Genomic DNA, 25,030 nt, shown 5'->3' on the forward strand with positions numbered 1-25,030 from the left:
GGGATCGGTTCTTAACCACGGTCTGTCACTTGACGCTACCTAGTTCCCTAAAAATTTCCCATTGGTTTATATAAATATCACCCCGTTTCATCAGCCAACAAATCAAGAGAGTGGGACTTAACCTCCGAATCTTGACTCTGATTGAAAACTGTACCTGTCCATCAAAGAACCTCCTCCCGTTCTTGTGATTGTCGTGTCTACCGGAGTCTTCCGGAGCAGAGGGTAAGCCCGCAGTACTCGCCAACGCGCGCCACCTCCTGGTAGGATGCAGTGGCGATCCTCACTTGTGAGTTTCTGGGCTCTAGAGAAAACTAAAAGTCCCAGAATGCGTCTCGGGCCCGGGCTTGCAAATCAGCTCCCTGCGCGGGGTCCCAATGCACTTTGAAGGTGAGAGTCAGGCTGTTAATGGTTCCTAGGGAGAGGCAGTCTAGCACGGCCTCGCTGGCTCCCACTTTCATTCCTATTAAGACGTCTCCATGCCCTTGCAAACGCTGTGCTCTCCCCTAGGAATACCTTCCGCTCACGCCTGTCTTGATGCGGCTAACGCTCCAACGTTGTTCCCCTGCCTCTTGAACTTCAACGCATCTTGGATCTTTTATTTAAAAATAAATTTATTTATTTTTTATGTTTGTCTGTGTTGGGTCTTCACTGCGTGTGGGCTTTCTCTAGTCGCAGCGAGCAGGGGCTACTCTTCGTTGCAGTGCGTGGGCTTCTCATTGCAGTGGCTTCTCTTGTTGCAGAACATGGGCTTCTAGGCATGCGGGCTTCAGTGGTTGTGGCACGCGGGCTCAGTAGTTGTGGCTGGCGGGCTCTAGAGCACAGGCTCAGTAGTTGTTAGTTGCTTAGTTGCTTCGCAGCACGTGGGATCTTCCCGGACCAGGGTTCGAACCGTGTTCCCTGCATTGGCAGGCAGATTCTTCCAGGGAAGCCCCTGGATCTTTTCGAGTACCCGATGAAACTCAACAGACCCTTTCCCCAGGAAAAAACACGTTATTTTGCAGGTAACGTTGGGGGTTCTGGGAACTGGGAACTCTTGACCACTTGTAAAAGAGGCCGGGAATAGGTGGAACAATTTTAAGACAAATGATTTGATTATGCTGGGCATACATAGGCCAGAGAGACAGCCCAGTAAGGAGCTAGCAGCAAAGGAGGTGGGGAAGTAGTCTGACAGAGCGGGGTGGTAACAGGGGAATGGAGAAAGAAGGAGTAGGAGGATGGCAGAGTGGCCAAAGGTATATGCCTGGTCCATGACCCAAAACTATTAGTCTCAGAGATAGGCAAAATGACTGACAATGTTTGGCACTGCAGCCTTGACCACGATCACAGAAACCTGGAAACACCCTAACTGCTCATCCATAGAGCTCATTAAATAAATACTATGCAGCATCTGTAAACAAGATTGAGGAAGTTTTCGTGTACTGACGTGTAAACAATTTGAGATACACTAAGAGAAGGGAAAAAAGCAAGGTACAGAACTGCATGTATAGGATGCTGACATTCATGAAAAAATGTACACATGGAAAATTTATGGAAGAATACACAAATTGATAATTATGATATTTGAATTGTAGATCCTACAAGTGTTACTTTTTCAGTTTAAAAAACTGTAGCTTCTAAGAGCACCACCAGCTCTGTAATCGGCCATATCTGGATTAGATCCTAGGCCTGTTTATTTGCTGGGTGATAATGACCAAGTGACTTCATTTCTCAGTTTCCTCATCTGTAAAATGGGGAACCATAAAGCTGCAAGAATTAAATACACTTGACGACCATTTAGAACAGTGCCAGGCACAGTATAAGCACCTTCTAGATCACACATGTTATTATCACTGTGTTTACTGACAACTAGATTAAGTCTGAAGAGTCAAGGTCAAGAACCAGAGCTTTGGAGCCCAGGTGCTTCTTCCTTGATGGTGACCTTGGCAAGTGACTTCCCCCTCTCTGGACCTGTTTCTCCACCCCCAGGATGGCTGGGGGGCCTGAGCCACAGGAAAGGAATGCAGCTCCCACTCTGAGCACTTCCTACATGCTCAGTTTCCAGATAACAACTGCTGCTATGGTTACTTGTTGTTATTATCAATTGGGGGTGGGGGTGACATGGGCCCCAGTGACACTCAGACCAGGAAGGGAACCTAGACAGGCCACCTCCCCAAGAAGACACGGACACACTCTATGTTATAATTGAAAAAAAAAAAAAATCCTTCAATATCTCCCATCCCCTCCCTCCCTCCCTCCCCCAAGCGGGGTCATCCCAGTGTGATTCCCACAGAGGCCAGGGCTTCAGTGGCCCAGGAGGGACAGAGGGTGGGGTCCCCATACATGGTGCCCATAAAGTCCCTCACGAAGTCGGGGAAGCGCTTCTCCACAATGCTGGCGCGTACAGCGCTCATCAGCCGCAGCTGCAGTGGGGAGGGGGGTCAGCAATCAGCCACCAGCATAGGGGAGACCCCCATCCCCCTTGCCTCACCCCTCCCAGCTACAGGCCCACCTGATAGGCGATGTTGTGGACAGTGAGGTGGTGCAGGGCCGCGGTGTTGTCGCTATGGAGCAGTGTGTGCAGGAAGGCCCGGCTGTGCCTGGGGACAGAAGGAGGGGGGTCAGCAGTGCCGGGTCCTGCCCCCCTCCCTGCCCTCCCCCTGCCCCCAGGCTCCATCCTCCCCTACTTTTGGCAGGTGGGACAGGCACACTCTGGGTCTATGGGGCGGAAGTCTTTCTCATACTGTTTCTTCTTCAGCGGCAGGTTCCCCGTGGGCACCAGGGCAGAGCCAAAGCGCTGGGGGTGGACAGGGGGAGGGGAAGGTGGGTCAACCAGGTCTTCCCCCCCTCCTTGGCCCCCGCAATCCCTCTCCGGTCTCTCCCCTGCCAAGGGCCTCACCGCTGTCCGTGTGGGGAAGACGCAGTCAAACATGTCGCATCCGAGAGCCACGCAGACCACCAGATCAGTGGCATAGCTGGGGGTGGGGCCGTGGGGGAGGGGAGCAGAGAACCTCAAGCCCTGGTCACATACCCAGGGCCCCCATCCCCAAGAATGGCACCCTCAGAACCACCCCCAGCAGAGGGCCATGTCCTCCTCAGTTCCCTCCCAAGCAGGGCTGTGTCCTTCCCCCTCCCCGACCCCCAGAGGCAGGGGTTCCCAGGAATCCCCTCCCCGTAGGCAGGGCTATCTCCCCTCTCCTCCACATACCCGACCCCCATCAGGTATCGGGGCTTGTCCTTAGGCAGCCTTGAGGTGCTCAGCGCCACCATCCTCCAGAACTGGCCCTTGCTCTCACCCCCGCTCAGGCCCCCGATGGCAAAGCCTGGCACGTCTCTCTTGGTCATCTCTAGGGGTGCAGAGGCAAGGTCAGCGGTGATCAGAAAAAAGGAAATAGGCCACAGTCTCCTCCTCTTCTTCCTCCTCACCCTCAGGGCAGACCCTGCCCAGACCTCCACAGGCCATCAGGAAAAGAAAATGTGACAGAGAGAGAGAGAGAGAGTGTATGTGTGGTGTATGTGTGTCTGGGGGCTGCTGGTGATCTCAGCTACCGTTTATAGAATGCCTGCTGCATGTCAGGGCTTCTTCTTCAATCCTCAGGAGAGAGGCCCAGGGCCCACACTCCCTTAGCTGAAACCTAAGATGAAGCCAGATGTGTTTCAAAATTTTCTAGGTTTTAGAACAGTGAACATCCTACATGCTGAAGAACAGCCTGTCATCAAACGCTGTAACATTTTGACAACAAAATGTGTAAAGACTCCTAACAAACTGGGGTCAGTAAGTCTGATCTTGCCACCAAATGAATTGCAAATTCTTGCGTGTTTTGGATATTAGAAGTGGGCAGGGGAATTCCTGGGCGGTCCAGTGGTTAGGGATCTGCACTTCCACTGCGGGGGGTGCAGGTTCGATTCCTGGTCAGGGAGCTAAGATCCCACATGCCTCGCAGTAAGACCAGAAAAAGAAAAAACAGAAGTGGGCAATTAGGCTCCAGAATTGCAGGGCAGGAGCTGCAGATCTGCACTGTGGTTGAGGCATGCAGAGCTTAAACCACTGGCCCCAGGCCACATATGCCAGAGGCTGGATTCGAACCCAGGTCTAGCCTCAAAACCAAGACTTATTTCTGGCCCCAGCTGCCCAGTTCAACTAGGGGGGAGGCCACAGCATTGACAAAGCAGGCCTGGTCTGGGGCTTGGTTTTGAAGCCGGAGTGAGCAGCAGAACCAACTGGGGATGAGTTGTTCAAATGCAGCTTCCCAGGTCCGTCCTGGCCCCAGACTCTGACCCAGTCATAGGGAGAGCCTGGGGGGTTCTGGTGCAGGCGAGACTCAGAGCACTGAGAAGCACCACCGGGACAGTGCTTGTCAAACTGCAGGTGGCTGAGAAATGAATTTGATTTGATGGGATGAGATCAGGGTTGTTGCTGTTGTTTTTTTTTTTAAATGAGAATAGAAAATATTGTATCAAAGACTCTCTCGTGTATAATGGTAAATGCTTCAGGAAGCCTTGGTTTCCACTCTCATATATGTGCACGCATCCAGAGCCATGACACGAAATGTACTTCTGACTGTGGGTCTCCATTAAAAAGACTTACTGGACCGGGGTGGGGGTGGAGACTGGGGGTGGTGGGCAGTTTGAGGACAAAAGGAATTACAACAGGACAGTCTTCACAACAGCATACACTGATGCCAGGTGCAGGTGGGACACCTTGAACAAATTTTCCCATTTATTCCTCACTTCGATCCCATGACATTGGGAGTATGTTCCCATTTTACAGAGGAAGAAAGTGAGGCTCAGAGAGGCCAAACCACTAGCCTAAGGATGCACAGCCATGAGGCAACAGATCAGGGGGTTGGATCCAGCTGTGTGGACTCCAGAACCCAGAGTCTTGTCCGTGACACCTCACTGCCTTTGAGCCCCCATCTCTGCCTCCACTTTGTCTCCATGACCACGGTCTTGGTTCAGGCCTCACTGTCACCCTCCCCCTGGGCAACTACTCCAGCTTCCTCTATGGGCCTTACGCTTCCTATCTCATTGAGATTTTTCTCCCACTCTCCCACTCAACAGCCTTCCATAGCTCCCCAGCACCTCGGTGTGCTGTCCCAGGGCCTCCACCAGCAGCACAATGCCTCGGGCCCAACCCCTTGCTCCTGACTGACTGCATGTCTCACTCCCCAGGGATGGAGCAGCTCCATGTATCTGTTAATGCTGTAGGTTCCAGAGCCCAAGGTCTGGGTTCAAATCCCAGCTCTGCAACATGCACGCTGTGTGGCTGGGCGTAAGTAACTTAACAGCTCTGTGCCTCAGTTTCCCCTCCTATAACCTTGGGAACCTGGTAGTTCCCACCTTACAGGATCTTTATGAAACCTCAATGGGTCAGTCCATGACCAGCGTCTGGCATAGTGCCTGGTGAACACCCGAAAATTGATAGCTATTGGAATTTTTATTCTCCAAACACACTCTGCTCCATGCTGCCTGAGGGCCTTTGCTTCAGCTGTTCCTTCCACCTAGAGTGCTCTTTTGTTAATTAATAACCACTCTTGGACTTCTTGTCCAACCACTTGTGGCGGAGTGGTTAAGAATCTGTCTGCCAATGCAGGAGACACGGGATCGATCCCTGGTCCAGGAAGATCCCACATGCCGCGGAGCAACTAAGCCCGTGCCGCACAACTACTGAGCCTGCACTCTAGAGCCCACAAGTCATAACTACTGAACCCACGCGCCCCAACTACTGAGCCCACATGCTGCAACTACTGAAGCCTGCGCGCCTAGAGCCTGTACTCTGAAACAAGAGAAGCCACCGCAATGAGAAGTGCATGCACTGCAACAAAAAGTAGCCCTTGCACGCCACAACTAGAGAAAAGCCTGCATGCAGCAATGAAGACCCAATGCAACCAGAAAAATAAATAAATAAAAATTTAAAAAGAGAGAAAAAATAATAAATAAAAATAGGTGTTGCAATGTTAACATCAGAAAAAAATAAAATTCAAAGCAACCCACATCAGGGGCTTCCCTGGTGGCACAGTGGTTGAGAGTCCGCCTGCCGATGCAGGGGACACGGGTTCGTGCCCCGGTCCAGGAAGATCCCACATGCCGCGGAGCAGCTGGGCCCGTGAGCCATGGCTGCTGAGCCTGCGCATCCGGAGCCTGGGCTCCGCAGCGGGAGAGGCCACAACAGTGAGAGGCCCGCATACCGCAAAAAAAACAAAAACAAAAATAAAACAAAAACAAAGCAACCCACATCAAAAAAAACAAGGAAACTATTAAAAAAAAACAACAACACATAATAATCACTCTTGGGAACTCCCTGGCGGTCCAGTGGTTAGGACTCCACACTTTCACTGCCGAGGGCCTGGGTTCAGTCCCTGGTTGGGGAACTAAGATCCCACAAGCCGCAGTGCAGCCAAAAACAAAAACAAAAAAACCGCCAACTCTCTCAGCACCATCGCATGCCAGGCCCACGTGGGGCTCTCTGCAATGGAAAAGCCCTGGTCCTGTTGGCACATGGCTTTACCTTCGAGGCAGGTGGCCCGGAGATCCGCATCCAGCCCACCCTGGATGATGGCGAAGAGGTTCTGTTTGTCCGGCCGCTGATGGGCTGCAATGCACCGGTCCAGCCAGCGGATTGATCTGAAAGAGGACCCTGGTTGTAAGCCATAGGGACTTGGTGAGGGGTAGGGAGACAAGGCTGCAGGACCAGGATCCTCTCCCTCTCCCCCTCCCTCTCCGAACACACACACACACACACACACACACACACACACACACCTGTACATGGCCTCTTCCACACGTGGCCCTGTCACAGTGCTGCTGACCACATCATCCAGCTGCATGATGATGTCTGAGCCTGGAGAGTGAGACAGGAACACAGTCACTGGGAAAGCCCCCACGTTGAGGACAAGCTGGACCCCAGGTCCCTCTCCAGGTCTTGCTGACTCCCAGTTAACCCCCAATCTGCTTATACAGCAACCAGAGGAAGCTTTTCAAAATGCACATCTGATCTTGCCACCCACCAGCTAAAACCCTGCCCTGGCACTACTGTAGAATAAAATCCCACCTCGGGGATTCCCTGGCGGTCCAGTGGTTAGGACTCGGCGCTTTCACTGCCGAGGTCCCGGGTTCAATCCCTGGTCGGAGAACTGAAACCTCACAACCTGTGCGGTGCAGCCAAAAAAAAAAATCCCACCTCTTCAGATTTACCCTTCAAGAACCAAATGACGTGTGTAGCAAGTGATTCTTCACAGTGTGTTGGGTAATAGCAAGATGGGAGTCCAAGTGTCACAGGGGTCTAGTTAAGTAAACCATGGTCCAGGCCTTAATGGAAGGTTCTTTCCCACAATTCCAAAATCCAGAAACTTCTCAAAATCATAGGATTTTTCTTATGCTTATGGCATCCTCATTTGGCAGCAAAACCTGAGACAGTTGTCATCTTTTTTTTTTTTTTTTTTTCCGGTACGCAGGCCTCTCACCGCTGTGGCCTCTCCCACTGCGGAGCACAGGCTCCGGACGCACAGGCCCAGCGGCTATGGCCCACGGGCCCAGCTGCTCGGCGGCTCGCGGGATCCTCCCAGACCGGGGCATGAACCCGCGTCCCCTGCACCGGCAGGCGGACTCTCAACCCCTGCGCCACCAGGGAAGCCCAATAGTTGTCATCTTTTTAAAAACCTAATTTACTGTGAAGGTTCATAAGTGTTAATGCAATAAATGTGAAGTGTAGGGACTTCCCTGGCAGTCCAGTGGTTAAGACTCTGCACTTCCACTGCAGGGGGTATGGGTTTGATCCCTGGTCAGGGAACTAAGATCCGGCATGCCGCACAGTGCAGCCAAAAAAAAGAAAAAACAAATGGTTAAGATGGTAAATTTTATGTTATGTGTATTTTAACACAATTTTTTTTAATTGAAAAAAAAGAAGTGGGCTTCCCTGGTGGCGCAGTGGTTGAGAGTCCGCCTGCTGATGCAGGGGACACAGGTTCGTTCCCCGGTCTGGGAGGATCCCACATGCCGCGGAGCAGCTGGGCCCGTGAGCCGTGGCCGCTGAGCCTGCGCATCTGGAGTCTGTGCTCCGCAACGGGAGAGGCCACGAGAGTGAGAGGCCCGCGTACCGAAAAAAACAAAAAAAAAGTGAAGTGTAATACCACAGGGTACTGCCCCAGACCCAATTGAGGTACTGTGTAATAAATGGTATTACCCTTTATTATCTTTCTAAAATGTGAGAATTCTGAATTCTGACACCTATCTGGCCACAAGAATTTCAGATTAGAGACTGTGGACTTATAGGTTAGAAATCACAAGGAAATATTGCCAAGATGTATCATTATAGGAAAAAAGCACAGTGTACCACACTAGCCAAAGATGGGGCGATTTGAGAAGCAATAAGGATTTTAACTGCAATTGATTGAAATGTATCAAATACATTTAAACCCATGAGTGCATGGAGATCCTAAAAAACTAAACATTAGTTTATCATTGCTAGAAGATGCTACATAATCAACCCATAAAAACTAGTAAATGAGGGAAAAGAATGAATCCCACTCTTCCTGTGTGAACTAAACTGCTTGCTCTCCCAGGAGTAGGTGAGAAATGTTTCTCTTTACAGAAGTAATCTGGCTAATAAATGAAGAAAGGATGACAGAATTGGAACATCACCGGTTTGCAATTCCTAATAATGGTTCCTGGGGAGGAGCATGACAGCTCACTGGGAGAGACAGGCAGACATCAGATGCCCCCTGATGGACAGACACACTGTGAAGACTTCTTGCCAAAAGGAAGAAGGACTTGAATCTGGCTCTAACCTCTAGATCCAAGTACCAACCTACAGGAAATCTAGAGGGTGGAGGAAAACTATTACACGACACCCAGGGGATGCAACCAGCAAAATTCAGACCCGGTGAAACACTATAGGGCAAAGGAACCAGTTTCTTCAAGAAGCAAATTGCTGGGACTTCCCTGGTGGTCCAGTGGTTAAGAATCTGCCTTCCAATTCAGGGGACGTGGGTTCGATCCCTGGTCAGGGAACTAAGATCCCACATGCCGCGGGGCAACTAAGCCCATGCACCACAACTACTGAGCCAACGCACCACAACTAGAGAGCCTGTGTACTGCAACTACTGAACCCACACGCTCTGGAACCCGTGCACCACAACTATAGAGAAGCCCGTGCGCCTCAACGAAAGATCCTGCGTGCCACAACTAAGACCCGACACAGCCACAATAAATAAATAAATAAATAAATCTTTTTTAAAAAAAGAAGAAGCAAATTGCTGGGGCATCCCCTGGCAGTCCAATCATTACGACTCTGGGCTTCCACTGCAGGGGGCACGGATTCCATCCCTGGTTGGGGAACTAAGATCCCACAAGCTGCTCGGCTCGGCCAAAAAAAAAAAAAAAATTTAATGAAAAAAAAAGAAGTAAAAAGAAAAAGCAAATTGCTAAAAAAAAAAAATGGAATTGGAAGGCAGAACTATATGATATGTAATATATATAATATATTAAAAAAGACAAGAGATCTTTCAAACAACTGCAGTATCTGCACATTATTTGGATCCTGAAGTAAACACACTGTAAGAAAAACTGACATTTATGAAATGACTGGAACGTTGAACACTGGCCAGATATTTGATGATGTTAATGAATTATTGTTAATTGTTTGTAGGTGGGATGGTGGTATTGTGATTATGTTTAAAAAAAAAAAAAAGAAACTATGGGTCTTCCCTCGTGGTGCAGTGGTTAAGAATCCACCTGCCAATGCAGGGGACACGGGTTCGAGCCCTGGTCAAAGAAGATCCCACATGCCGTGGATCAACTAAGCCCGTGTGCTGCAACTACTGAGCCTGCGCTCTAGCCCGCGAGGCACAACTACTAAAGCCCATGAGCCACAACTACTGAAGCCTGCGTGCCTAGAGCCCGTGCTCCGCAACAAGAGAAGCCACTGCAATGAGAAGCCTGTGCACTGCAACGAAGAGTAGCCCACGCTCACCGCAACTAGAGAAAGCCGTGCACAGCAACGAAAACCCAACACAGCCAAAAATAATAAATAAATTTTTTAAAAAAACTATGTTTTGGAGATAAAAATTAAAATACTTAGAGGTGAAGTGGTAGGACGTCTGAGATTCGGTTTGATATAATACAGATGATCTACGGAGACTAAGAAGCTAGAAAAAGAAAACCAATGCAAAACTAGCGAAAAATTTAAAAATAAACAAGATACATAAGATTGCAACTATCAAAAAATAAAATGAAATCAATGAAGCATTTCTATTAACTAGTATGTTATTTGGCTATAAAAAGGAATAAAGTACTGATGCATACTACAATATAGCTGAACCTGAAAAACATTATGTTAAGTAAAAGAAGCCATTCACAAAGACCTCCTATTGTATGATTTCATTTACATAAAATGTCTAGAATACACGAATCTATAGAGACAGAAAGTAGATTACATAGGACTGGAGGAGGGAGGAATAGGGAGTGATTGATAATGGATACAAGATTTCTTTTTGGGGTGATAAAAGTGTTCTGAAATTAGATTGTGGTGATGGTTGTACAACTCTGTGAATACACTGAAAACCACTGAACTGTACATTTTATATTTATTTATTTATTTATTTTTGATCTTCTTTTTTTTTATCTTTGGCCGCACTGTGCAGCATGTGGGATCTTAGTTCCCCGACCAGGGATCACACCTGTGCCCACTGCATTGGTAGCATGGAGTCTTAACCACTGGACTTCCAGGGAAGTCCCAACCTGTACATTTTAAATGGGTGAATTGTCTGTATATCATATCTCAATAAAGCCATTTAAAAAAAAAAAACAAAGAAGTCAACAAAACAGAAAACCAACAAATGAAGAAAATGAATAAGCCAGAAGTTGGTTTTTGGAAAAGATCAACAAACTCGAAATCAATAAACCCCTAACAGACACCAAGAAAGAAGAGATCACAAGTTTTTAACATCAGGAATGAAAAAGGAGACATCACTACAGGCACTATAACATTAAGAGGTTAATAAGAGAATATTAATGATCAACTTTATGCCAAGAAAGTTGAAATAAAGTTCAAGGAATGGCCAAATTCCTTGAAAAATCCAACTTATCAAATCTGACCCAAAATGAAACACAAAATCTGAATAGCCAAATCAAAATAAATAATCGAATTCATCATTATAATCGAATTCATCAAATAAATCGAATTCATCATTAAAAACCTTACCACAACAAAACTCCAGGCCCAGGGGGATTTACTGGACAATTCTATGAAACGTAACACCAATCTTAGGCAAATTCCCACAGAAAATAACATGGGAGAAGCAAAGTGGGCTATGATACTAATGAAACATAATGGCTGTGACCTGGTGATTGTTGAAGCTGGGTGACAGGTCAATGGGGTTGTGTCTATTTTGGTATACACTTGAAATTTTCCAAAATTAATAAAAATGCAAGGTACAGAAGAATGTGCCATAAATAGCATGCTCTCATCATGGAAAAAATAAGAATAGATTTGAACTTGCTTGTATTTACATAAACTCTGGAAGAATACATAAGAAACTAGAAACAGTGGTGACTTGTGAAAGAGATGGATAGAATATAGGCATGGGAAGACCACTGTTTCCTGCACACATCTTTATATAGAAATATATACAGGGCTTCTTTGGTGGCGCAGTGGTTGAGAGTCCGCCTGCCGATGCAGGGGATACGGGTTTGTGCCCCGGTCCGGGAAGATCCCACATGCCGCGGAGCGGCTGGGTCCGTGAGCCATGGCCGCTGAGCCTGTGTGTCCGCAACGGGAGAGGCCCGTGTACCGCAAAAAAAAAAAAAAAAAAAAAAAGAAATATATACAAAATGTTTTCTTGTTCAAGTTTTTTCTTTAAAGGACAAACCAAAACTCACAAGGTCCTGTAGGACCTGTCCCCAACACCTCCCTGTCCTCACCCTACACACACACACACACACACACACACACACACACACACACACACACACACACACACACACACACTCCCCCTAACCCACTCAGCTCCAGCCATGCCAGTCTTGGTCCTGCTTCAGGTCCTTTGCACTGGTTGCTTCCTCTTTCCAGAACATACTTCGCCCCTTTGGACATCTAGTTTATTCCTCCTCATCCATATAGGTTTTAGGCCTAGGGCAACATTCCCTGAGCCTACAGACTGAATCATGCCAAAAGTCCCATGTACTTGGCCTTCACAGTCAGGGTCCCAACCTTATATCTATTTGTGCCTTTAAAACAAATTTTTTTTTTTTTTTTGGCTGCACCATGTGACTTGCAGGATCTTAGTTCCCTGACCAGGGATCGAACCCGTGCCCCCTGCAGTGGAAGCACAGAGTCCTAACCACTGGACCACCAGGGAATTCCCTAATAACTTATTTTAATAATAATATATAATTATTCAAAATGTTAAATGCACCCCCAATTTAAAAAAATACAACAGGATATTTGGTGAAAAGTCTCTTGCCCACCAAGGGAAGGATTACAAAGGGGCACAAGTAACCCTTTAGGGGTGATGGACGTGTTCACTATCTTGATTATGGTGAAGGTTTCATGGGTGTATACATGTGTCAAAACGTACCAGAGGGTACACTTTAAATATGTGCGGTTTATTGCATGTCAATTATATCCCAATTTTTTAAAAAGGAAAAGAATTTAAATGCTCCCTGTCTACCCAGCTCTTCAGTTCCCTTCCCTCCGAGAACCTATACTAGTTTCTTATTTTTCTTTCCTGAGATACCGTAAGCAAATCATGTGTTTGGGATTTGGGTTTTTTTTCCCCAATACAAATGGAAATATACAATGCACTCTACCTGCACTGTTTTTTTGGGGTGTTTTTTTCTCTTTTTTCTGCCTTTCTAATTAAGATGTTTTCACCAATGCCTGTCTCCCTTTTGGACTGTAAGTTCCACGGATGGTACGGCACCAGCACCCAGGCCCATTGCTATAAGCAGAAGCCACAGAATCTGTACATAGAGGGGTCTAAAAGCACCAGTCTGTTTGGAAGATGGGAAGTTTTGAACCTGTTTCCATAGCACTTTATGAGATTGAGAAATGTTAATTGTCCTTATCAAGGAATAGGGGATATTGATGGAGATGGGAGGGGTCTAAAGCCTCCCCGATACCTCCCTTGTTGCCCCCATTATTTCAACATATCTTTGCTCAGCTAATTTACTATTTAAGAGAAACAGTAACAAGAAAGATAATACGAAAAGCTACTAATACATGTCAGGCATTGTGATAAGAGATTTACTGACATTACATCGTCATTTTTGTGAACTATCCCCTCAGGTGAGGCTCAGGGAGGGGGAGTGACTTGCCCAAAGCCGAGCAGCACGAAAAGAGCAGGCCCGCCTCACCTCCACCTCCGAAAGGCAGGGGAAGGGGCGGCTCCCCGGTATCCGCTCACCCAGCGCGTTCTGGATCTCCACGGATCTCTCGGGGCTCAGAAGGGTCTCGTCACCATCGTAAGGGGAGCGGAAGCGGACGCCCTCCTCCGTCACTTCGGACAGGGACACCAGGGACACCATCTGGAAGCCGCCGCTGTCCTGAGGGAAACCCCACCGCAGGGCTGACAAGAACGGGACTGGGAATATCCACGCCCAAGGAGGGCTCTCGGATCCCGGCGCTGACCCCGCCTTACCGTCAGCAGGTTGTGCGGCCAATTCATAAAGCCGTGGAGACCGCGGGCTTTCTGGATCAGCTCAGGGCCCTGGGGTGGGGGAAGAAGGGTCAGGCTAGGGGTGAGGGCAACCCTTGGGGCTCATATTGGGGCGACAGGGTTGGCCAACTTCCATCCTCGCTGGTTCCTCACGCCCAGCACAAGGCCTGAGCCATCCGGGACTCTCGATATGCGTTTTGTCGATAGAGTTTAGGAGGCGTGCCCGGGTCTAGGGAATCTCCTGGGCTCCCCCACGCTTCACCGCCGCCCAGCCCGGGGCACAGCCCACCCACCGGCCTCAGACCCAAATGGTAGGTGTTGCCCAGGCAGATGCGGCAGCCCAACGCGTCCAGTTGCTCGGCCGTGATGCCCTTCATGGTGGCCTGCGTGCCCACTGGCATGAACACTGGAGTAGCCACCGGCCCATGTGGCAGCCGCAGCTCCCCTGCCCGGGCCCTAGAGCGGCTACACTCGGCCACCAGTCTCATGATGCGCGGAGCCGACTCCAGGGACGTCGGGCTGACAACTGCCGCCATCTTGCCTGCCGGAACCACGTGGTCCGTGGAACACCCTGGGCGGCGCCATGTTGGCTGAGGTCACGTGGCGCGCGACGCGGGCCGAAGCTTAGGGAGAGCGTCAGATGAACCATGGAAACGGACGTCTGCGAGCTTGTCTCTGCGCTGCGCCCAGTTAGTTCCCACAGGCAGCACACTGCTGCGAAACATTAAAATTGTCTTGGTTTGGAGGCCCGTTCCTGCCAATTCCTCGAAGTAAAAGCCTCTCTAGCTATAATTTTATCTTCCATCAAATGGGCCGAATAATAGTATCTAGACATAGGGACGTTGCGAATACTGAATGACAGGATGGATGTATATAGATTTTTACACAGTGCCTGACGTAATCTTTTGTCAATTTTTTTTTTGGCCGCCCCTCTCAGCTTGCGGGATCCTAGTTCCCCGACCAGGGATACAACCTGGGTCCTAACCCACTAATAATAATAATAACAGTATAGATATATATTAATACTTTAATAATCTTATGGTTGGAAATGGAGCTGATATCTGACCTGGCCAGCAGAGGGCGCGTTTGCCCCAGAAGCCTTCCTTTCGGGACCACCCGCCGAAAGCCCGGCTGATCTCAGCAAGAGCCTGACCTAGAAGCCTTGGGCTAATGCTACCAGTTTCTCAGTGTGGTGGAGTCCTCACTGAGTCCACGTCTGGAAAGCGCCCACCAATGAAGCCCACCTCAGAGCCTTTGAACTTGCTATTGCCATTGTCAGCAACACTCATCTGATATTCCCACACTGGCTCATATTTTCACCGTCAGTTGCTCCTGACTCCCCCAATCTTAAAAACCCTCCACCACCGATGACTGTATATCACATATCCTGTAATTGATATGATGCTTTTAAAAACCTCTATACAGGACTTCCCCGGTGGTGCAGTGGTTAAGAATCTGCCTGCCAATGCAGGGGACACAGGTTCCAGCACTGGTCTGGGAAGATCCCACATGCCACGGAGTAACTAAGTCCGTGCACCGCAACTACTGAGCCTGCACTCTGGAGCCCGCGAGCCACAACTACTGAAGCCTGCGCGCCTAGAGCCTTGTGCTCTGCAATAAGAGAAGCCACCGCAATGAGAAGCCCTTGTACCACAACGAAGAGTAGCCCCCGCTCGTTGTAACTAGAGAGAACTGCAGTGTGCATCAATGAAGAGGCAAAGCAGCCAAAAATAAATGAATAAGATAAACAAATTAATTTTTTTAAAAAACCCTCTATACATTGACAATACCCAAATTTTTATTCTCAGCATAGTCTTCTCTCCTGAACTCCCATCTCCTCTTGAGAGATGCCTCCTTGACACCCCCAGTGGGCATCTGTAGACATCCAAACTCCACATGTCTAAAGCAGAATTCATGATTGTCCTCCCAAGCTTGCCTACCTACCTCCGTCTTCCCCTTCTCAGTAGTACCAGCTCATGCCCTCCACCTCTGGGACTGAACTTAAAAAAGGCCTAAAGGTTTGGAGAGATTAGTGTCACTACTGGCCAGGCTGTGATTTGGAGGGGGCCAAAAAAAAAAAAAACAATGAAAAGAAAAGAAAGTCCAATCATATAATATTTACTTTCTAATTTATTATATACATTTTATTTCCATTCCTGAAATAAATCCAGCTTGGTCATGGTATTCTTTTTTTTTTTTTTTTTTTTTTTTTTTTTGCGGTACGCGGGCCTCTCACTGTTGTGGCCTCTCCCGTTGCAGAGCACAGGCTCCGGACGCGCAGGCTCAGCGGCCATGGCTCACGGGCCCAGCCGCTCCGCGGCATGTGGGATCTTCCCGGACCGGGGCACGAACCCGTGTCCCCCGCATCGGCAGGCGGACTCTCAACCACTGCACCACCAGGGAAGCCCGTGTATATCTTTTTATTTGATATTAAAATAACTACTCCAGGGACTTCCCTGGTGGCTCAGTGGTTAAATAATCCACCTGCCAATGCAGGGCACATGGGTTTGAGCCCTGGTCCGGGAAGATCCCACATGCCACGGAGCAACTAAGCCCGTGTGCTGCAACTACTGAGCCTGTGCTCTAGAGCTAGCGAGCCACAACTACTGAAGCCCACGCACCTAGAGCCCGTGATCTGCAACAAGAGAAGTCACCGCAATGAGAAGCCCCCGCACCGCAACGAAGAATAGCCCCCGCTCGCCGCAACTAGAGAAAGCCCGCACACAGCAATGAAGACCCAACGCAGCCAAAAATAAATACGTTAAATAAATTAAAAAAAAAAAAAAAAAACTACTCCAGGGGACTTCCCTGGTGGTCCTGTGGTTAAGAATCCGCCTTCCAGTGCAGCAGACGAGGGTTCGATCCCTGGTCAGGGAACTAAGAACCCACATGCCGCGGGGCAACTAAGCCCGCGCACCGCAACTACTGAGCCCACACACTCTGGAGCCAGTGCTCCACAACTAGAGAGAAGCCCACTCACCGCAACGAAGAGCCCGTGAGACACAACGAGAGATCACACGTGCCGCAATTAAGACCCTATGCAGCCAATAAATAGATAAATATTTTAATATTTTTATAAATAAATAAATAATAAAATAAAATAACCTCCCCAATTACTTTCATGTTATGATAACCCTTAAATATTTTTGTATATCCCACTATTTAGAAATTTTCTGTCTCGTTTGTGTATATTTAGAAAACAACAAAAAGCTGGATTTTTGTACTTTTCCACCGTTCCAATGATCTTTGCCTTTTATTGATAAGTTTAGTCGATTTACATTTATAATGGTTACCAATATACATTTATAATGGATCTGATACCATCTTTTTACAGGCTTTCTATTCTTGTAGCTTCTGTGGGTTCTTATATTTGTTTTTTCTTTCCTATCTCTCTTGCCTTCTTTTGAATCAATCAAAAAATTTTTCTCAATTCATTTTCCCTCTTATTTTATGAAACTTCTGTGCACTTTATATTTTTGTGGTAGATGCTCTAGCAATTTTAAGTGGCATACTTAACAAATTATAGATTTTTACCTTTACCATGGTCCCAATCAACTTAAGGTTTCTAGACAGTTGAACTCAGAACTCAGAAGGCTTGTCTGTCCAGTGTTTGATATCTTGACCGGGGTTTTTTTCCTCACAAATTTGGCATTATTGTTGTTCTTGTTGTTTTATGCAATCAATGTTTATAAATATATTCACATATATAGCAACATCTTTGCTTATAACTTCTACTCACAGATCTCAGATCAATTTCTGTTTGTCAGAAGTACCTCTTTGACACTTTTTTCAATAATAAGAACCCTGTGTTGATAAACTTTCTAAATTTCTGTTTACCTAAAAGAAATTTATTTTGCCCTGGTGCTTGAAAAATTGTTTCACCGAATATAGAATTCTAGGTTGACAATTATTTTCTCTTAGCACATTGAATTTATTCCACTTGTGGCTTCTATTATCACTTAAGAAATAGTAAGTGATATTGTAATGTAAATGTAAATGCTATTTCTTGAGATCTGTTTTTGTCTTTCTGGTTTCCTTTAAAAATTATTCCTTTATCTTTGCCAGTTTGCAATTTCACATGATGTATCTAATAATTTTAATTTATCCTGTTTGGGATTCCCTGGACTTCTTGGATGTGAGGATTGTGGTCTTTCCATAATTTTGGCAAATTCTCAGTTATTCTCTCTTTGAAGAGCTGCACTTGTCTGTAACTAAGCCTCAACACAGGTAGCTGTGAGTAGAATGAGAAATACTGACTTGCTGCCCTTCCTGAGAAGTTAGCCCTCCGACTGGGGAGCAACCTCCTGCTACTGGTTACTCCAGTCTGGACTGGAGTTTCCATCTCGCTGAACTGGTATAAAGGAGGGAGGTAGGAGATATCAAACACCAGCTCCCTGGTCTAGCCGAATTTACTCATAGATTTTTTTCAATAGTTGTTTCCTCATTTACTGTATGCCCTTGAGATTATTTCCAGAGACTTTAAATGATTGTTTTATAATACTTTTCACGTTTCACTAAGAAGTGGATCTGTGAAGCTCCTCAAGCTAGCATGCAGAAGATCGATTACCTTTTTAATATTTTTTGATGTTTTTATTTCCCATTCAAAAAATTAAATATATTCGCAGTATATACATATATCAAATCATTATGTTGTACACCTAAACTAGTACAGTGTTATATTATATGTTAATTATATCTCAATAAAAGGGGGGAAAGAAATCTTTTAGAAAATATGAAAAAAGTTTAAAATGGTAAAATTTATATTTTACCACAGTATATGGTAAATATATATATGTAAATAAAACGTGTGCACTAACAAAAAATGTATGAAATACAAAGAAGTTCTTGAGAACTCAGGAATTTAATAAACTTGACTTATGATTCCATTTTAATTAAATAGATTTAAGTTTTTTAAATAGATAATACATGCTTAAAAAATACACATAAAATGTATACTGTGAATTATCTTTCCCATGCCTGTCCCATGTAAATAGTTCTCATCTCTTAATTTTTTTTTAACCTCTTAATATTAAGTGATGTTTAGTATGCATTCATTTTTCTTTTCCTTCTTTTTTTTTTTTTTTTTTTTTGCTGCGTTGGGTCTTCGTTGCTGCGCACCGGCTTTCTCTAGTTGCGGCGAATGGGGGGCTACTCTTCGTAGCGGTGCCCAGGCTTCTCATTTCGGTGGCTTCCCATTTCGGTGACACGGGCTCTACGCACGGGGGGCTTCAGTAGTACGGCGCACAGGCTCGATTGCTCCACGGCATGTGGGATCTTCCCCGACCCGGGCTCGAACCCCTGTCCCCTGCATTGGCAGGCAGATTCTTAACCACTGCGGCACCAGGGAAGTCCTTAGTATTCACTCTTGTCTATACTTACATATTTTTCAGCATATAAAAGAAAATATGTACTTTATTGTTGCAGTTGTCTTGTTTAGGGTTGATTCATCTCAATATACTAATGGTGGAGTTTTTTTTTTTTAATCTTCTGGAATCTTTCATAGACTAACAGAGTGTTTGAACTGTCATTTTCCACTAGTCATGGATCACTGACTCATGGAATTGTCTAAAAATTTCAAAACCCTTACAACTTACTCTAGTATAAGTTTCATAGTAGTTTTTTTTTTTAACTCAATAGCAAAAAGGAGGTATGGGAGAAATTGCCGTCTGTCCCACAGCTATTCCACTAATAAAATCATATTATGCCACATCTAGTCCCTGTGATTTGTTTAATGTTCCTTACAAGTATGTTTGTAAAATTCATTTGTGTTGTATGTAGTTGTGATCCATTCATTTCTTTTTTATGTATTGGTATAAATATACCACGATGTACTTATAATTTCTCCAGTCAAAGGACTTGTGAACTCTTCAGTTTTTGTTTTTAAAGATTCATTCATCATTTATTTATTTATTTATTTATTTATTTTTGGCTGTGTCCGGTCTTAGTTGCAGCATGCGGGATCTTCGTTGAGGCATGCAGGATCTTTTGTTGTAGCACGCAGGCTCTTCGTTGTGGTGCACAGGCTCCAGAGCGCATGGGCTCTGTAGTTTGCGGCACTCGGGCTCTCTAGTTGAGGCATGCGAGCTCAGTAGTTGTGGCACAGACTTAGTTGCCCCACGGCATGTGGGGTCTTAGTTCCCTGACGAAGGATCGAAGCGTCCCCTGTGTTGTAAGGCAGATTCTTTACCACTGCACCACCAGGGAAGTCCCCAGCTTTTGTTTTGTGTGTTTGGTTTTGCTATTATAAACAGTGCTGCTCTGAGCATTTGTGTGTGCATCTCATTGTACACTTCTGCAAGAATCCTAGGAATAGAACTGCAGGACCCTAGATCAGGTGGATATTCAACTTGAAAAGGCAGGACCAACTTTTTTCAAGGTGATCACACCAATTGACATCCACAACAGCAGTGTAGATAAGCTTCCTCATCAGGTTTTCACCAACTATATTTATAGAACTGTTCAATTTTGCCGATCGGGTGACTGAGAAATGGCATCTCCTTTGGCTTTAATGTGCATTCCATGATTTTATGCTGCTGAGATTGAACACATTTTCAGATGTTTGAGCCATTTACTGACATCTTTCATTACTCAGATGATTTGGCAGCAGAATTCAACACAGCTGAGCTGAACACTCCTTTTTAAAATATATATGTACTGGGACTTCCCTCGTGGTGCAGTGGCTAAGACTCCGTGCTCCCAGTGCAGGGGGCCCGGGTTCGATCCCTGGTCAGGGAACTAGATCCCGCATGCATGCCACAACTGAGAGCTCGAATTAAAGATCCCGTAACTAAGAACTAACTAAGATGCCGTAACTAAGACCTGGCACAGCCTAAATAAATAAATAAATAAATTTTAAAATAAAATAAAATATATATGTGTGTGTGTATATATATATATATATAAAATCTTCATATGGAACAAAAATACAAAATATTGGTCTTTGGAGGTTGTAACTACAAGAGTGTTCAATGAACGGCACTTTTGTATTTTATGCACTTTTCTGTATTTGTAATATTTCACATTTCTGAATGTATAAAAAATTCAGAAAGTACAAAAGGTGAACAAACTCATCCCCCCCACACTCACTTCCCAACTCAGCCTTTCCTAGTAACATGTTTTATCAGATTCTTGCGTCCTTCTAGTGTTTTTTCATGCAAACAGAAGCAAATATTAAGTTAAATACTTACTTTTATCCCTTTATACACAAAAGGAGGCTTGTTAGTAACCGTGGCGCATGCACTTCCCTTCTTGTGTACACCTTGGAGGCCATCCCATGTCAGTACATAGTCTCCTTGTTCTTTTTCTTTTTTAATTAATTTATTTTTAAAAAATTTGGCCACACTGCATGGCTTGTGGGATCTTAATTCCCCAACCAGGGATTGAACTCAGGCCCTTGGAGTGAAAGTGAGGCATCCCAACCACTGGACCACCAGGAAATTCCCATCCTTGTTCTTTTTCAAAAGTTGTCTAGTATTCCAAAGTATGGGTAGACCAGCTCTCACTTATGGGGTCTCCTGTTGATTCTCACTTGTGAGTAATCTTTTGCTTCTACAAACAAGGCTGCAGTGAATGATCTTGTATTTAAGTCATTTCACAGGGCAGCAAGTATTTCTTTAGGAAGATTTTCCAGCAGCTAGATGACTAGGTCAAAGAGAATAATAAATCCTATTCAATGCCCTCTATAGGGTTTGTGGCGTTTGCACCTTCACCAGCAAGCAGTATATGGAAGTGCCTGTTTCTGCACAGCCTCTCCAACGCCATTTCACCTGCCCCCTTAACAGGAGAACTCTGGTAACTCTGTGTTATTTTTTTTTTTTAAAGCATGCGTTTTTTTCCCTTTTTTAAAAAATTTATTTAATTTAACTTATTTTTTGCTTCATTGGGTCTTCGTTGCCGTGCATGGGCTTTCTCTAGTTGTGGGGAGCGGGAGCTGCTCTTTGTTGCGGTGCGCGGCTTTCTCATTGTGGTGGCTTCTCTCGTTGCAGAGCACGGGCTCTAGGCGGGCGGGTTTCAGTAGTTGTGGCGCGCAGGCTCAGTAGTTGTGGTTCGTACGGGCTCTAGAGCGCAGGCTCAGTAGTTGTGGCGCACGGCCCCAGCTGCTCCGCGGCGTGTGGGATCTTCCCGGACCAGGGCACGAACCCGTGTCCCCTGCATCGACAGGCGGACTCTCAACCACTGCGCCACCAGGGAAGCCCACTCCCACCTTCTTGAAACATTCTTCCTATAGCTTTTCTAGCCTCATTCTCCTGATTTTCCAATATTTCTTTTCGTTCTCCCCAAAAATTATGATGATTAAGAGCCAACGCTGCCAACACTAATGGAGCAGGTGCCAGTGTGTGTCTGGTGTCTGGTAAGCCATACGCTGTCACTGCCTTATTGGACTCTCACAGGACAATGAGGTGGGTACTATTATCATCTCTATTTTATGAATAAAGTAATTGAGGCAGAGATATTTACTAACTCCCTCCTGGTCACAGGAGTAGTAATCCAGGAACAGGAATTGAAATCTCGGCCTGTCTGAGCCCTGTGAAGCCGCCCTCTCATACAGCTTCTTTTCCTGAAGAAGGCAGTGTTAGGGATTGCAGCACAGAGCAGGGGCGAAGGGGTTACAGCCAGAGGAAGTGGAAGAGGGGATTCAGGCTCTGCCACTCAGAAGCCAGGTGACTTTAGTCAGGCGATGGCCACTCTGTGAGTCTCAGTGTCTCCATCTTTAAATTGGGGTAGAGGGTCATTATGAAGGTACACAGTAAATGCCAACATACACACATGAATAAACATTACGGAGCACCCACTCTGTGTCAGGCACTGTTCTCACAGCGGGCAACATAGCAGTGAAAAAACAGACAAAAATCCATTCCCTGGAGGGGTGAACAAGAAAAAATTGTAAAACGCGTCATGTCTCGGGTGGTAATGAGTGTTGGGAATAAAGAGGGCAGGAAAGGAGAGGAGATGGGAGGTGACTATTTTAAGTAGCGTGGTCAGGACCAGACTCACTGAGAAGGTGAGATTTGAGGTAAGGCCTGAAGGAGATGAGGGAGGGGCCAAATGAGATCCGAGAGAGCATTTCAGGCAGTGGGAACAGTGAGAGCGAAGGCTCTGTGAGGTGGGAATGTATCTGGATCGTTTGCAGTGCATCAGGGAGAGCAGTGTGGCTGGAGGGAGTGAAGGAAGGAGCGGAAGGTGAGTGTGGCAAGGTCACAGCGTGAGATCCTGAAAGGCCTCTGGTTTGCGATGGGGACTTTGGCGTTCCTCTGAGCTAGATAGAAGCATGGAGTGAAGGGAGCCTTTTCTATCACCAGAGGTAAAGTCGGGGTTGGAGGTGGGGTGCAGTGGCACCTCCTTTACCGTTTCGGCGCCTCTCAGCAGGGAGGGCTGTGGGGGGGCCACAAGACCGCCCGTTGAGGCAGCGCTAGGAGCGCGGCTTCAGCACTCTGGACAGAGCCGCGCACGTCGCCCGGAGACCAGGGAGGCAGCCGCCCTCGGGGCGGAGCCTGCGGAAGCGGCCTATTAAAAGCGGCGCGCTTTGCGCAAGTGCCCATCCCATAGGAGCGGGGCCATGGGTGAAGCTTGAGAAACTGTCCAATTAGAAGCGCTGGCTCGATGACACAGCGTAGGATGTCAAGGGGCGGAGCCTGTGAAAAGCACCCATTCGGAGCGGGGCCTGTTGATTGGCCCTGTTGAAGCGTCGGTGCGCCAAGAGGCGGTCCTAGGGGCAAGGAGGACGTCGTTTTTGAAAGGGTGGTGTTTGCACAAGCGAGTCCTCGGGTGATTTCTGCGCCCCTCAAGTGGAAGCCCGCGTACCTTTCCAGGTGCGTGACCGGGGTTGGTACTCTCAGTAGATTCTCCAACCTCCCCTTCCTTGGCGTCCCCGCAACTGCGCAGCGTACCCCGCCCCCCCAGAACTAGACGTAGGGGACTGCCCTTAAGGAGTGGGTACTAAGGTCCAGGAACCCAGAAGGGCAGGAGTTTCTGGGCGTGGAGTGGAAAATCCAGAACCTCTGGATGAGAGTTGGGGGTTTGAATACCTCTGATGTTGAAATAGGGCTCCCAGAAGCCTGGATGGTATTTTCTCTGGTTTATCCAGCTGGGGGTGGGAGCTGTCTTGTGACATAGTCTCGGCCCCCACAGACCTGGTGCCAGGATGCCAGCATTTTGGGAAACATTGGGAAGGCCACAGCGCCAGGACTTGCGACCTGTGCGGAATGACCTCTGTGGCCACTCCTTAAACATTCCTGCTTGTTTTCCCACAGCACAGCAGAGAGCTGGTGAGTCTGGACCCCTCTCCTTCCTGTGTCCTGGGGCAAGGCAATGCATCTCCCTTGGTCCCAGTCAGCTGTCTGGGATATTCAGTTTTATCCCCTCTTGGGTCTGGAAGTTGATCCCTCACCAAGTCCAGTGGACTTTTGCCACATAATCACTCTGAACCTCAGCTCGGATGTTCCAGAACTCAAGCCTCTTTCTGGTCTCTCAGCCTCCATTTTCACCTCTCCCACACACATGTTCTTCGCCCAATAGCCAAAGGGACTGTTCCTGAGCATCACTCGGCCTGGGTTCTTCCCAGCTCAGAATCTTTCCATGGCTCCCCATTGTCCTCAGGATAAAGGTTAGAAGACCTCTGCCTACCTGTCAAGGCCCAGCACTGGGTGGCTCCAGGATTACATCAAACCACACTTTTTCCTTTTTGCAACCCAAATGCCTCACTCATCTGACTTTAGCTCCTTGCAGTCCATTGCCACCTCTCAGAATTGTTTGAGCCGTCTGTTCCCTTGGCATGGCATACCCTTGGCTCACCCCCTCAACACTGTCTTGAGACACAGAAAACCTTTCCTGACACTCCCTGCCCCAGCTGGGACAGGGCCCTCTTGGTGCCTGGAAGCTCCATGAGGGCAGGGGCCAGGTTCACTGCCACATTCCCAGCCTGCAGTACAGGACTGATACGTAAGCAATACCCAATAAATACATGTTGCGTGAATGAAACAAATGAGCACATGAAGTTTCCATTTATTCCGGGATGGGTTAGAATGAGCCTCTCAGCCAAAAACACGTGCTGCACCGTTGCCCAAAATTGTGTCCAGAGGTCTTGGAACAGGCCAGCAAAGGGAAGGAAGAGCCGGCGTGGCGCTCACACCTGGACATGGACTCCTGAGGCTGGACAGCCCAGCTGCAGAGAGGTCCAGGCCTGGGTCCCTAGGGGCAGGGCCAGCCCTGTTGGTTACACAAGACTGGTTGATGATCGGAGGTCCCTGGCAGGGTAGTCGGGCAGCTGGGTGGTGACTTCAGGTCAGGCTGGACCCCAAGGACAACCAGGGCCCCAGTGACTGCTAAATCTAGAGGCGCAAATCCTGGATTTGCCTCCCCCATTCCTGCTCAGCCCCCCATCCTAGGTCTCTGATCCCCAA

At 47.2% G+C, this 25,030-nt stretch overlaps 1 protein-coding gene across 2 annotated transcripts; it reads right to left on the reverse strand.

Annotated features, from left to right (window-relative positions):
• Positions 1-1,800: 1,800 nt before the first annotated feature.
• Positions 1,801-14,206, reverse strand: QTRT1 (queuine tRNA-ribosyltransferase catalytic subunit 1). Of its 2 annotated transcripts, XM_067733739.1 has the most exons (10): positions 13,925-14,204; positions 13,614-13,682; positions 13,380-13,518; positions 6,739-6,817; positions 6,485-6,600; positions 3,185-3,323; positions 2,876-2,951; positions 2,664-2,773; positions 2,489-2,576; positions 1,801-2,399 (listed from the first exon to the last, which is right to left on the reverse strand). In XM_067733739.1, exons 1-10 carry the CDS (start codon positions 14,165-14,167, stop codon positions 2,247-2,249), a joined length of 1,212 nt encoding a protein of 403 aa, XP_067589840.1. In that variant the 5' UTR covers positions 14,168-14,204; the 3' UTR covers positions 1,801-2,246. The 2 variants fall into 2 exon arrangements, with proteins under 2 accessions (XP_067589840.1, XP_067589841.1); XM_067733740.1 differs by lacking the exons at positions 2,664-2,773; positions 2,876-2,951 and having other exon boundaries at positions 13,925-14,206.
• Between the last annotated feature and the right edge of the window lie 10,824 nt (positions 14,207-25,030).

Source organism: Pseudorca crassidens, chromosome 3 (assembly GCF_039906515.1).
Source record: "Pseudorca crassidens isolate mPseCra1 chromosome 3, mPseCra1.hap1, whole genome shotgun sequence".
NCBI lineage: Eukaryota > Metazoa > Chordata > Mammalia > Artiodactyla > Delphinidae > Pseudorca > Pseudorca crassidens.